At 39.9% G+C, this 14,735-nt stretch overlaps 1 protein-coding gene across 6 annotated transcripts in view; it reads left to right on the forward strand.

The window, feature by feature from the left end:
• The window catches only part of MLPH (melanophilin), a 72,653-nt gene that overhangs the window by 48,985 nt on the left and 8,933 nt on the right, over positions 1-14,735 (forward strand). For 4 of the 6 annotated variants that reach the window (XM_088132986.1, XM_088132997.1, XM_025171774.2 and 1 more), the window contains 3 exons: positions 7,224-7,379; positions 8,887-8,979; positions 14,194-14,251. In XM_088132986.1, coding sequence (XP_087989112.1) covers positions 7,224-7,379; positions 8,887-8,979; positions 14,194-14,251 — 307 coding nt within the window. Of the gene's footprint in view, positions 1-7,223; positions 7,380-8,886; positions 8,980-13,151; positions 13,239-14,193; positions 14,252-14,735 lie in introns of all 6 variants that reach the window. The other 2 variants (XM_088133002.1, XM_025171787.2) reach the window with 2 other exon arrangements.

The raw sequence follows: 14,735 nt of genomic DNA on the forward strand, positions 1-14,735 counted from the left end.
CCTCTGAACAAGGTTCATCATGTGCAGTTGATGTTGTGCAGCCTACGTGGGCTACGTGAAAATCATGACATTTAAAATCCTTTTCATCAAAGCTAAAGCCACGTCAAGAGATGTCTTCTAGTATAGACACAAAGCATCTGTCAGTTCAACATGCAGATTGGTCATTGGAGGAAAGCATTTCCTAATCCAAATTGATAGCAGAGCTTAAAAGGTAGGCTGATACAGCAGGCTACCTTCATCTGAATGATGAGCACCCGCAGATTATTAAGCACAGTGAACTACATCAGAAGTCACAACAAGACTGAAGAGCACAAGTTTATCCTAAACTCCAAGAATCCATCGTTGCAATAAATTCTCAAACAGAAAGGGGGAGGGGAATAATCAATAGCCTGATGGCAGTTCACTTTCTAACATATTATTCTCTAGAAGAAGAACAAATAAAGAAAATCATGCAGATTTGCATACATGGTAACACCAAGACTGGAGTAATGAATGTTCTGTATTCTTTTTGGAGAGGTAGTAGAGGCTGCCTCTGGGATGGGCTGGTGTGAGGTCACCTTAAGAATGTTCTGGGCGTTCTTTGAGGGCCTGTTTTCTGGGAAATGCAAGGAAGGAAGCACTTAGAGCACCCTAGGTCTTAGCGAAGTGCAGCTTTTCCTTCTGGGGATGAAGCTGGGCCTGCTAGGGTTATCTTCTGTTCACAATGGTCACTTTTTGCAAATACCGTCCACAATAAGCAGGAAAGTACCTACCTAGAGTTTTAGCGGGTTGAGGCAGCCTATAAATCCCATAAATTAGCCTGTATTCTCTGTGAAGGACAATCCATACAATATATCTAAACAATGTTGATCTGTCCTGCTATGAGTATTAAAATGTGTTTCAGGAAAACAGGTAGCAAATAGCAAGCTAAGGCTTATTCAAAAATACTAATATAGGTAAGTTATTTTTAGAAATGCAAAGTATATTACATTTATGTTACTGTGTTACACATAAAATGAGAATGGAGTGTAATGATAATCAAAAACCAATTTAACAACTCCATATTTAGCTATGTGCCTGTTAGGATGGTACTTGATTTCAGCAAACCTTTTGATACCATATTTTTTCTGCTTACTTGACAGCATTTATAAGATTAAAATCTGACATCCCAACCTCTTGGTTCCTGTTGGCTTTTGCCCATTAATCTAGGAACTAGGAACTGGATGTTTGTTCAAAATCTAAAAATGCACTGCATACATTTTCAGCCTAAGAAATTACTGGAGATCATAACTTGGACGCTTCCACAATCACAGTCATAAAGTATAAAATAGATGGAGAAGATGGGCAAGTGTGGAATGTGATAACCTATATTCAAAGGGAGTCTGCTGCACCAAGTGTGTTCCTTGGAGCACTGGCAATATGCGCTGTCTGCAGAGGAGCCAGCTCAGTCCTCGGTATCTCAGGCAAAATTGATTAAAACCCTCTGGGTGATACCGTTCAGAACTACTGTCACCACAGACAGTCCTGAGCTGAAGGAAGCAACAATCTGATATAACAGAAGAGAGCCTCCTTTGTTCCATTCTTGTTCCTGATAGAACCAGAGTTTTGATGTAATAGTTTTATGCATCTGTTTTCTAAGTAACTGCAGCAGCTAGATTTTGGAAGAGTTGTATATTTTCTTTGTTTATTGAAATACAAGAATATATGAAAGAAAGGATCTATGTATGTAAGATGAAAATGTCTTTTGATCTTGATTGACATTACATATGGTCAAACTGAGGCAAATACGGATTTCACTATCCTCCCCAATGATCTTTTTTCCCCTATTGTTTTGATTGCTCACTTCAAATGTCTAATTTCCAAGTGGTGAGAGGATGGTGCCTACTTATTTAAACAGACTTTGGCTACTAAGGGCACCAACTTCAGATGATTTATGATTTTGGCTCCCTTAGAAATAAATTGCACCCACAAAGCCAGCATAAAAGCATGTCCTGCTGCCCAGTCCTAATTCTGATGGGGTCACAGGCTATGGGCAGGATCATTCCTCTGACTTGTCTTCTTTAACAATGGTTACTCTTCCCAGCTGGCTGGCAGGCTGTCAGGAGCACAGATTTGATACTAAATGCCCTCGGATAGAAAGCTTTTCATATATTGAAATCATCACATGGTGTGTAGGGAGAGTCATTCTGAAAACAATGGTGATTTTGATAGTCCAGAAGCAGTCAGTCTTTCTCCCATTCCAAAAGATTAATCTGTTGGGGACTGTGTTCCAGCCCAGCTCAAAAGAAAGGCAAGGTAAGGCACTGGATCATATACAGTACATACTTATATCATTGTATCCCACCCAACTATGTATTCACTGCACTTTCTAGATCTGAAACAAGATTAATTTGAATTTTTGGGAAGAAAATGTTTGGTTTTAAACTCAAAGAGATAGCCAGAAACTATTTGCATTATAATGCAAATGCACATTATTATTCAATATATTAAGACAAGTATGTGGTACTACCCTTAGGAAATAAAAATCAAAAATTATATTTTTTTACCAATATACTTACACAAATTCAGTACTTGAAGGTTGGGGTTAAAGTCTGAATATATAGTATGTGGAATGTGTGAATTCGCATATGTTTTCCCAGTTCTGTTCCCCCATGTGGATATCTGGTTCCTGAGACACCATCTGGCTTTCTCAAGAGCAGGCTGACCCAAATAAAATGTAACACGCTGAATGTGGATGGTCACCATGAACGGTCCCTTCATGTCTTCTGCCTGTGAGGCCAAAAGTGGTTCTCATGCAGAAGCCATTACCTAATGAGAGCTTTTCACTTGCATTTTGAGGTAGTGCCTTTGTCACTGCTTTATTCTGTGAAGCATTATCCAGGATCAATGTGTTATCTGGCCGTTCCTCTTCTTCAGGTTAAGAGTCCTCCATGGACAATGAACCCTTTAATTAAAGCAACCGCACATCTTCCTTGCCTCCTGTTTTCTCTCATTCCCCCATTTCCATTCTGCTGCACACAAAGTAACTTGCTGGTTGAGCATAAAGCTCATAGAGATCACCAGCCAGGGTTTTTTGTGGCATCACAGCCAAAGCACTTGAGACCCATTCAGACAATATAGAAAGCCTTGAATGTCTTCTTGAAAGGATGAGGACATTGGATGATGATTCCGTCTTCTGTAGAGCTTGAGAAAGGGGAAGAAGGTGACCCAAGCCTAGGAAGTACCAGAAATAAATACATGAAAGTACAGCTGAGATCAGAGGTGTACAACGTGTGTCTCCTTCCTCCCACAAGTTGTCTCCGAAGTGTCAATTACAACCAGTGTAGCTAATGATGAATAAGTTGGGAGTTTTAGTTCAGTACCATCTGGAGAACTGGAGGGAAAAATACTGCCCACCTTGGAATAGATTGTTACAACAATAAGGACAGTCAGACTCCACAAACTACTTTGATCTTAAAAGTTTGAAAACATGTCATGACAAAGTATAATATAGGAATCACGTAATGTGTGTGTATAGACTCTGTGTCCCAAATCAATCTTCTGCTGGATGAAGGCCTCTTGAAGATTATGGACTGTACTGCGTTGGTCCACTACAGTTTGGTGGATGGATTTTTCCCCCCAGTCTAGGACGGAGAGAGAGAGTGGCCCAAAATCACCCAATTGGCTTCTGTGCCTAAGGAAGGACTGGAAGCCAGGTCTCCCCACTCCTAGTCCAGAACTTTAACTGGCGCTCTCATGTATGTATCAAATCCATAAAATTAAGCATGTGGGGGAAAGAGGAAGCCAGCTGTTTTGTGGTGGCCAAAATATCAGGAAGTCCCAAGTTTTAATCTCAGAACAGTCTTGAATTTACTAGGTTGCCTTATGCAAACAATTCTTGTTCTCAACATTGACCCCATCCTCTTCAATATGGATGTAATAAAGTTGTTTATGTCATAGGTGTGTTGCTAGATTTTCTGGGATATGTAAAGTGCTTTAAATTGCTGCAGTGTAGGATGAGTTGGGATTCACATTCGCCACAAGATTCAATTCAGATCCTAATACAGTAACTTGTAAAAAACCGTTTCATTTCAAAGCAATTTGGCAGCCAACCAAATCTTGGTTTTTGAAATCAAAAACTCTGCATCCTATTGTCTGTTACTAGAAGTTAACAAATAGTTGTACCTTTTTTTCTGTCTGATAGAATTGGATCATACTTGAAAGCATATTTGCTCCTAAGGAAGGGTGATGTTTACCAGATATTGGAGAAATTAGTAGGATACTGAATTTACATTTTTATTTGTTTTAAAAAGAGAACTGTTGATAACTGTATTCTTGAGTACCCTGGATGGTGTTTGCAGGCATATACATCTGATGGGATGATTTTTTTCAAGTTTCAAATGATAAAAGTGCAGATCTTTTAATGCGAATACCCCACAATGTGAGGGTCTTCAAAACCAGTGGGCATAATCATATGATGGGAATGGAATGGAATGGTATTTAGTTCTCAACTGGACCTTATCCACCTCTTTGGTCTGCCCCTGTTGGTTTTTGGGGTGCCACTTCCAATATGACATTCAAATGACAAGTGTGAACCACAGGCTGGAAAAGGTTGTGCTCTCTTATCTTACACTTCTGTATAATTATTATAAAAAGGACATAATACCTGCATAGAGGAGATTTAGCTCTAAAAATGTGAACTTTCTGGAGTTCAATTGGCACTAGGGTCATAAGTGTAATAGAATAATGGATGCACCTAGCATGCAATGACAGAGGCAGAAGAATTTGAACATCTAACACTTTCCTGAACAAAATTCCACCTAGGTGTCACAAATTCCATTGCAGCTCTCAATATTCCTGCTCTAGGAGACTGAATTAGCAAAGAGCACTTAGTATCAAACAAATCACATCGGTATCCTTGCCTCACAACACTTGATTGGGCAGTTCTGATGAAACTATTCACTATGATCTGTCAGTCACAAAACTATACACACAGACATACACACTTCATGACAATCATGACAAGTTGACCAGGAAACCCTCTGGTTTACAATCTGGACTGAGGGTTGGATTGCCTATGGGCTAATAACCCAAGGTGCAATTCAGACAAAGAGGTTAAGTAAGATAACAGTGAAGCATTGTCATGACTGGGAGAACAGCCTGTCCTGGATGGGATTGGGTTCCTTCTGAAAGCTGAGAATTGTAGATTGTGTACCTTCTGAATCCAACACTGTTCATGGATGATCAAGTGGCTAATGCAACTAGGAATATTTTTATAGCTTTGGTTAAAATGCCCGTTCTTTCTGAAGAAAATGATCTGGCCAAAGTCTTAATCACCCGTCATTTAGATGTGTTATGCAAAACGTTTTTGCCCTAGTGGGCTGATTTAGAATTCTGAGAACATCTTGCAGAACGCATTTAAGGAGGGCAGAATCTGCTTAAAATACCACTGCCCTGGCAAACAGTCTGTTGGATATTTCTAACACAAAGGTGGTACCCACCCATCAAGTTAACAGGGCCCCACCTGCAGTCCAAAAAGACTTGCCTTTCTATTTAAGTATTTTAATGCAAACATCACCACCCCTAAACCAGATAAGGGGGAAGCAGGTGCCATCTTGCAAATTTTGGCTTTATGCTGCACTGACCTATAAAGAATATTCAAAACTACACCTGGTTAAAAACAACAGTAACCAAATTCTGTACCCTAAACAATACAGTCTTACATTATTTCTACTAGATTTTGTTTCTGAGTCCAACTGAAGATGTTGACTTTGGATTACTTAAAAAGCCTTAACCCAGAGGTTCCCAAACTTTCTCACTTCACAGGGCCCCTAGTGGTTCTCAAACTCCACTGTGGTGCCCTGGGGCACCACAATGAACTCACCAATAGTTCTGTTTATTAAGTAGTAAATATTTCACAGAGCCCCTGTGAGCATGTTTTGGGAGCCGCGGTCATAGCCAATATGAGGCCAAGAACCTACTTGGACTTGACAGTTTTAATTGGACACGCTATTATAGGTTCCACAACCAAGAGAAGTTTGGCCAGTAAGACGTGGGAAAAAGGTCTTTTCCATAACATCATCCTGCTCCACTCCTTCACTCAGGAGGCAATATTGGTTATAAACACTTTTGTTTAATAGTGTTTAAATTCCAGTGTCTGATCTGACGTTAAGAAGTTCCTGTTTTTTAAAAAGGTAGCTTTAATGGTACATTTATAATAGCCTAGTAAGCCCAACAATTCAGAAATATTTTTATAAGTAAATAGTACTTAGTTAAGAGTTCTATTAAATATGAGAGACAAGTGAAAATCCCCTCTATCTGGCCTTTCCCCTAGACTGGCTTGAAGATGATAACAGTCCCTTGGGGACTAGGCCCACTTTCGTTGCCCCCTTTTCTCAGATTCCCAACTTCCTTTTATGATTCATAGGACACTGACCACATATCCTTGGTTGGGGTGTGGTGGTGCTCTGCCTGAAGGCCATACGGTACTTGGCATAGCAGAGATGACCTGCCTCATCTTAAGGCTTGAAGGCCGAGGCAAGGCACTCTGCTGCATGAAGCATCTGGTGAGGCTGATCTATTCTGACCAGGGACCTCACCTCAAAGGAAGGGACTTTTGTGCTGTAAATGCACAAAAGCCTCTATTTTGGAGCTGGTTAGAAAGGGGGATGGCTTCACTTGCAATTTTTGTTCAACCCAGGGCTTTCCTTAAAGAACCACTGAAGCAAGGCACTTTTTCCAAAGTATTGTACCCCTCAGCTGTTGACTCTTTGTGATGCTGATAACTTAGTAAATGTGTTTGAGAAGTCCAATTAGGTTCTGACTGTTTCTGTCTGAAATCGGAAAGTGGGATGAGGAAGAAGACATTTTAAAGTTAATTGCCACAAGTTTATTTTTGTACGTGGTGTTGGAGTGATAACTAGATTAACCTAATCATTTCTAAGTCCAACCTTGAATCATTGTCATACATAGCTCACCATCACCACTGGATCATCTTTTTTCTAACTAAAAAGTCATATTTTTCCTTTCAGCATCCTTATATCCTTGAAATTAACCTGCTCCACACTATTCCAAATGTAGTTATGGACTAGGGTTTTGGAGAGCGATGTGGTGCTGGCAATTTTATTGTCATTCCCTTTCCTAATAACCTGTAGCTGAGAAAATACCTTTTTCCCTACTGCTGAACTGACATCATGTTGATCTAGAGTTCAAAGAGATCCTTGACAATAATCTAGCTGGAAAGTAACTAGTACTGTTGGCTGCAGGTATCTATTCCTATGGAGAATGTCTGTGGATTGCAGAAAAGGCTACGGGACGTAGATGACCAAGCCCATCACAGCGCAACGACAGATTCAGCACTGTCTGAGCTGGAAGACAAGGTGGCTTCTGCGGTGGCTGAAGTGCAACACACAGAGACCAAGGTAAACCCTTGTTGTCTATTTTTAAAAGGCTGCTTGGGTTGATTCTAAGCAAGAATTTTATTCTTTTATTCCCCAGAAAATTGTCCCATACAAAAATTGGACCCAAAAAATAGCTTGCATTTTAACCACTTAAACTTTTTCATGTGCCTTAAAAACCCTACTTCTTTACATTTCTCAGATGAATGATAGCTACAAACTTTCTGATCACTAATATTCTATCGCTGTTTCAGATACTCTTTTCTGCCTAATACAGAGCAAAGAATTTTAAATGAGTTATCGGGGTAACAATATCTTTTAAAAAACATTTTGAAGCATAGAAGCTAGAATACAACCTTATTGGACTCCCCTGATCAAAATAGACATATCTTTGCATGCAATTTGACTGAAATGTTTTCATATTTATTTTACTTATTTATTAAATTTTTCAACTGCCCATCTCCTCCCAATGGGGGAACTCTGGGCGATTCACAACAAACATTAAAAACATAAGTAGATATAAATACATAAAACATTAATTAAAAACATTACTAAAAAAGAGAAGGCATATAATGCCTCAGTCAAAAAAAAAAAAAAGGCATGAATAGAATGGAAGCAACTTTGGCCCAATATTATAAAGAGGGATTCAAATAAAATGCAGTTCTTAAACCAAAGAAAAGTAACATATAATCAGATTCCTTTCTTAATATATTTCTCTATTAAATAAGAGAGAATATAATTGTCAATAGGGAATTGATCTTGCCTAAACTTTATTCTGCAGGCTAGTGCAGCACAACTGAAGGCAAAGTGATTTTGCCTGAGAGACCTGGGAACTCATTAATGAAGGTGGAGGATAATTGTGTGAGGGAATGTATCTACGAAGAGGAGGGTGATGGGAGAGAGCAAGGCTATCAGGAGGGAGCGGGCGCGTTCCAGGAGGGGAAAGGAGACAAGAGACAACACAGTCCGCAGGAGGAGCGTGGGAAGCATAAGAGGTCCAGGATAGCCACTCCCCAGAATCTCCCAGGGTATATCCACTAATTGCAGGAGTATAGATTTAGACCGGCAAGATTCTGTCTATATGATGTAAGCAAATAAAGGAACTTGACTCAACTGGACTGTTTCACTGTTGTTCTTGGGCTGGGCCTGACAAATTGGTTCTGAGAAAAGTACAGTTCTTTCCACCACTAGCACCTGACTGGTACATTGCAATGAAATCAGAGTGTAGTCTGTTTAAAAAAATAAAGCCCAAGCCTAAGAATGTTTGGAAAGCTCTAGGCACGTTACATAAAGCATGACATGTTTGTTCCATTTATTATTTTTTATAGCACTGAAACAACTAATCATCCCAGACTCCAGTTCATTGGCATGACAAGTGCCAAATGAAATAGTGCTATTGTGGCACTGTCTTAAATTAGGGATAGATGTTTGCCTCTGCACGTGTGCATATATGCAACCACGTATTGGCTTTATGCTAGGAAAAAGTCCAGTTGCCTTTATGATGGAATAATAAGTGCTCTTTCCTGTAAAGGTATCTCATATAGAATCCCGAATTGCTGCACTGAGTGCTGCTGGGTTGACAGTTAAACCAGTGGAAAGGCCTAAGAAAAAAAGAAGCATTCGGGTGAGTCTTTTACAAAGAAGGGCAATGATGTGCCATAATGAAATTGTACAGCATTTTTTCTTGCTGTTAAATGGTCTCTGGATTCAAGTTTATAATCATAAAAAGCTGAGATGGTCTGGATGCTCTCCTTCCAAGGACAACAGGAATTCTAAGCACTCTTAGTTGGTAGCAAATCTCATTCACTGGCTGTATTGTTTCATCTTTCCTACCTGTTGTGATGGTATCTCCCGGTATCTACATGTTGAGTATACGATAAAGGAAGATACACTCCAGGCTCTTTGCTCCTTCTTGGGCCTTAGTTTGCTTTTTCAATAGTTTGTAGATCAGATTTATTTCTACATATCTGACCTGTCAGAATGCCAGGCTTCTAGGAATTGGCTGGTGTGGGTCTTCCGGGCTGTGTGGCCGTGTTCTTGAAGTTTTGTTTCCTAACATTTCGCCAGCACCTGTGACCAGCATTTTCAGAGTGCAGGAGCACAGACAGGAGCAGTTCTCTCTGTGCCCAGGGTAATGTGACCCTTCTGTGGGTATTTATAGAGATCTGAGGGGGGGAGAAGGGGGGATTGGGTGTGTGTGGGGGGGGGTTTGAGTTACTGAGTGGCTGCTTGTTTATCTGTGTGCATCTTCCTGGGGATTAGGCAGGGGTTTTTTCTTCTATTGAATTGTTAACGAGGGGCTGCTGGGGGTGATTAGCAAGTTCATTGTGTGAACTGTTCACATGTCCTGGTGGTTGAGCTGAGTTCGTTGACCTTTTGCAGGCTGTATTTTTCAGGATTGGTAGCCAGGTTTTGTTGATTTTTAGACTCTCCTCTTTTTTATTGAAACTGTGCTGGTGTTTGTGAATCTCAATGGCTTCCCGGTATAGCCTGGTATAGTGGCTGTTGGTGTTGTCCAGTATCTCTGTGTTTTCAAATAGGATTTTGTGTCCAGTGTGCTTGACAGCACGTTCAGCTACTGCAGATTTTTCTGGTTGCTGTAGTCTGCAGTGCCTTTCGTGTTCTTTTATCCTGGTATGGATGCTGCATTTTGTGGTCCCGATGTATACTTGCCTGCAACTGCATGGTATGCGGTATACTCCTGCGGCGGTGAGGGGGATCCCTTTTGTCTTTTGCTGATTTTAGCACTTCTTGTACTTTTCTGGTGGGTCTGAAGATTGTTTGGAAATTGTGTTTTTCCATCAGTTTTCCCATGCAGTCTGTGACCCCTTTGATATAGGGCAGAAATACTTTGTTGGTGGGTGGCTGTTTTTCTTCTTCAGTCACATGTTGCTTTCTTGGTTTGATGGCTCTTTTTATTTCATTTTTGGAGTAGCCATTCGCTTGTAGGACCCAATTAAGGTGGTTAAGTTCAGAGTTTAGGAATTGGGTTTCGTAGATCCGATTGGCACGATCCATGCTAAAATCAGCAAAAGACAAAAGGGATCCCAGCTGGCCTTCACAGTCTTCTTGCTCCTGCTTCTGATGAGGTGTGCCTGCCTGGCCCTTCATGAGGCCATCTTCCCCATATCTCACGAGGAAACTGCCATGAGCAGTCTTGCAAAGAAAGCATAATGTGGCCAGCAGCTGCCTTGTGAAGGACCAGGCTGGGCATGCTTGGTCAGCAGCAGAAGCAAGAAGACAGTGAAAGTCAGCTAGGGCAGCAGGGGCATAGAGTGCAGGGGGCCGAAAAAGCATAGATGGGGGGAGATAGGTGGGTTGGGGGAATTGAAGCACCCCTGCAGTTGTAAGTGCGGGCAGACTGCCAAGTGCCCAAATTTTGATCATGTGACCATAGGGGCACTGCAACAGCTGTAACTTCAGGCACTGGCTGTAAGTCCCTTTGTTCAGCACCGTTGTAACTCCAAATGGTTGCTAAATGAATAGTCGTAAGTCAAGGACCACCTATAGTTGAATTTATGATTAAATTGGTCCATGTGTTATAAAAGTAAATAATTTTCAGCAGGTCTTCTGACTGCCAACGAATGCATTCTGCGAATCCTCTGCCTATTTGTCCTACATAGCAACTTTCACAGTCAGTGCATTGTACGTTGTAAATAATTCCTGTTCTGTCTTTTTCAGTTGTTGTATCTTTGGGTTTGTTTAAGATACTTTAGAGGGATTTTGTTGGTTTGTGGGCTACTTTGATCCTTTGTGGTTGACATAACCTGCTGGTGGTTTCTGAGATATTTTTACTATATGGGAAAATTATTCTTTTTATGGGTTGTGGTGGTTGAGTTCTAGTTGGTTGCATGGAAAGGCACTTTTAATGACATTCTGTGAGTACCCATTACGTTGAAGGATGCAGTAACGGTTGTCTTGTTCCTTCTCTTTGGAGTTCTGGGCTGACTCAGTATGTTTTTGCTTGTCTGAATAGCCCTCTTATGCTGGGCAGTTGGATTGTTGCTCTGATAATGCAGCACTTGGTTTGTTTGTGTTGTTTTTCAATATACTGAGTATGAAGTATGCCATTGTTACCTCTGCTGATGAGAATATCTAGGAATGATAGTCTGTTATTTTTTTCTTCCCTTATAAATTTGTTTCTGTTGAAAACTGCTTTTGCTGTGTGTGTTTTTGGTTATGACAAAAGTATTGTCCACCTAACAGATTCATATCTGGGGTTGTTTCTGTGGGAGGGCTATTATTTCCAGACACTGCATGACCATTTCTGCTAGGAATCCTGAAATTGGTGATCCCACAGGGATTTATCTGATTTGTTTGTATATCTGTCCATCAAACTGAAAATAAATGGTGAGGCATCAGTCTATAAATTCCATATTTCTAAGTATTTCCATTTTTGTTTGCTTCACTTGGTTTGGTGCTCTGCTTTGTATAGTAAGGTTTCAGTGCATTCTTTTGCCAGTTTTAGATCTATGGATGCAAAGAATGCTGTGATATCAATGAGACCATGAATTCATCTTCTTCAGCTATTAAGCCTTTGATTTTCTGAAGGTGCTGTAATGGTGAATTGATAGCATGTTCACTCCCATCTATGAAATGGCCACATTTTTTGATGAGTTCTTTGGCAAAGTTGTATGTTGGGGTCCACGATAGTGACACAGGTAGAGTGGTACATCTGGTCTGGGTATTTTTGGGTATCCATAAAAGTGTGGGAGATGGGTCCACAGCTTTTCATACACCATTGTTCTTTTGTAACTTGTCCTCTCTTGGCTAGATCATTGAGGGTTTTCTTGATTTAATTGTCTAGTTTCTGTGTTGAGCTTGTGGTTAGAGGAGTGTAAGCTTCCTTGTCATTCAACAGTTCTTTAGTTTTTAGGATGTGTTGTGCTCTATCCATGATGACTGTCATTCATTCAGCCTTTGTCTGCTAGTAGGATGATGTTTTGGTCCTTCTCTAACATTTTTATGGCGGGGGGGGGGGGGCGGTTTGCTTTAAGATGGTCCTGTTTATGTGTCATTTTGGTCAGAGGTATGATTATGTGCCATACGTTTTCTTGGATCTCATTGGAGAGTTGAGGTATTCTGAGTGTTGCTTCTAATGCTGCGAAGAATTACAACAATGCCCTATGTGCTGCTTTACCAAGTGACAAAACAAACATGTCTTTGCCCTGGGGGAATGATGACACTATGAATTTAGGCAGGATTGGAGCAGAAGGAGATGGAAAGCAGGGATGAATGCAAACCAATGAGTAACCTGTACTTAAAGGGAGCGAAGGAGATGGAGAAGAGTCCTGGCAGATGGCAGGACTCTTCTTGGGTAAAAATAAAAACAATTAGTATGAATTGATCTGAAGCGCTTTTTAAAAAAATAGCACTACAATATTACAACTAACAAATCCATAATGGATCACTTCTGAGCCATAACCTTAAAGCATTACATGTAATATAGGAATTAGTAAATAAAGTCCATTAGTAAAAATAATTTGTCACTGAACTAATTATACAGCAGAGAAAAATGGAAGGAAAAGAGATTAGAGAAAAGAAAAAAGGATGGCTAAGACTGGTCCATACCAGAGAATGCTGGTAGAGTAGCCTCAGATATTCCTTCTTCTTTATTATAAATTCATCAATTATATCTTACTTTTAGCCATTTTAATTGCCTGTTTTGACACTTTTGCATGACTTTGCCCTAGAGCAGGTAAATTTATGGAAAGCAGATGCATATACAACCTACTATTTTCCTACTACATGATTATCATAAACCAAATCAATGTTTTTCATATCCTCCATTCCAAGGCATTTAACCTTCAGACTCTCAGGAATGCACATAATTTTTTAGAGGACTCAACCTCTCCTGATACAGGATCACCAGATGATTTCAAAGTATATGTAAGTACAAGATGAGAAATGGCAAAGATGCCTTTCTCGTGCAAGTGGAAGCTGTGTTTTGGCTGCTCATTGAAATTCCCTAAATTTTAAAGTCTGATCTTGGACGACTCCTGGAAAAGAGGCAAGCACATTTCTGCCCACCTTTATTTGTTGAAGCAAATACTCTATTTGCTCGGAAATCTGTTAGGGATTGCCTAGCTAATTTTGAAGGTATCATCGTAAAGGTTTAAACCTAGATCGCCACAGCTGTTGTATTTTTTTTTTAATCCCATTGCATGATTTTTTCCAACATAACCAGCAGCCAATTATAGTAATGAAAATTCTGACCATCTGCCAATAGACAGTGACTAAGACTACATATTTAAAGAAGGATACAGATGGAAGAATAACCTTCTAAGTACTTACCAAATAAAACTGATGAAAGATCAAAACATAAATCTTATTTGTTTCTTTTAAATTTTTACATGCTGCTTTTCAACTATTCTTCCACATGCTGAAGAAGCAGAAGCAGGTAACTCTGTAAAACTAGGATCTACAAATCAAACTCTGTTCTAGAAATTCAAAAGCTATTCTTCAAAACCTCTCTTTCAGTACTTACTGGTGGTATTAGTGTTAGATATTTCTCTTGACCTTTCTGATGTGACATTAACAACTGCAAACAATTGGGGCTAAGTGGTGTAGCGTTGGAGAGTGTTGAGGGGAAATAGATTATTCAGCTTTTTAAAAATGTCTAATCCAAATAGAAGTAAAAATTGTACTGAAATGAACAAATCCAAGCAGATGAGTACATCAGCAAAATAGATGAATGACTCACAAAACAGATGAGTGGACTGACATTTATTTGTGGGCCAAAATGTTGTCCTGCTGAGGAAAAGTTGGGTGTAAGCTGCAAGGGGGGAAAATATAGCCGACCCTTATTTACATGCTAACAAGATTTTATTCCTTTTAGGTCATGTCTATGCCACAGGTGTTGAGGAGGAAATTCAATATTTCCCATGAAACTGCAAGTAAGTCCTTTGCTCATTTATGCAAGAACTGGAGGAAAATGCTCACTTGATTGGCAGCCTCTGCCTAATAATACTTGCCTTAGTTAAAAGCAGAGTTGAGTTACTTTCTGCATCTGTGCATAACTGGAATGTACGGCTCAGTCTGTCTCTGGTCTATGTCATTTTCATACATATTCAGCTGTTACTCTGCCAGAGTTACTGCATTATGCTGAAAGGGCCTTGAAGACAATTCTTTTCATATGCAACTTTCCTCATTTTGTATGAATCTTTCCATGATGTATATATTAGGATCAAAAGATAATCTGGGCTAGTAAATCCAGACGCATTCTGAACAGAATCCTAAGTAATCATCATTATGAGTAATGGAGGCACAGCAAATTGCTGTGTAGTTGTGGTGTCATCATAGGAGAATGGTTTAAGATGACTTGGTCTATTGTAGGAGAATGGTTTAAGATGACTTGGTCTATTGTAGAAAGTCTAATCC

Source organism: Python bivittatus, unplaced genomic scaffold (genome assembly GCF_059951505.1).
Source record: "Python bivittatus isolate LINGU-HERP-01145 unplaced genomic scaffold, Pbiv_v1 ctg000020_np1212, whole genome shotgun sequence".
Taxonomy (NCBI): domain Eukaryota; kingdom Metazoa; phylum Chordata; class Lepidosauria; order Squamata; family Pythonidae; genus Python; species Python bivittatus.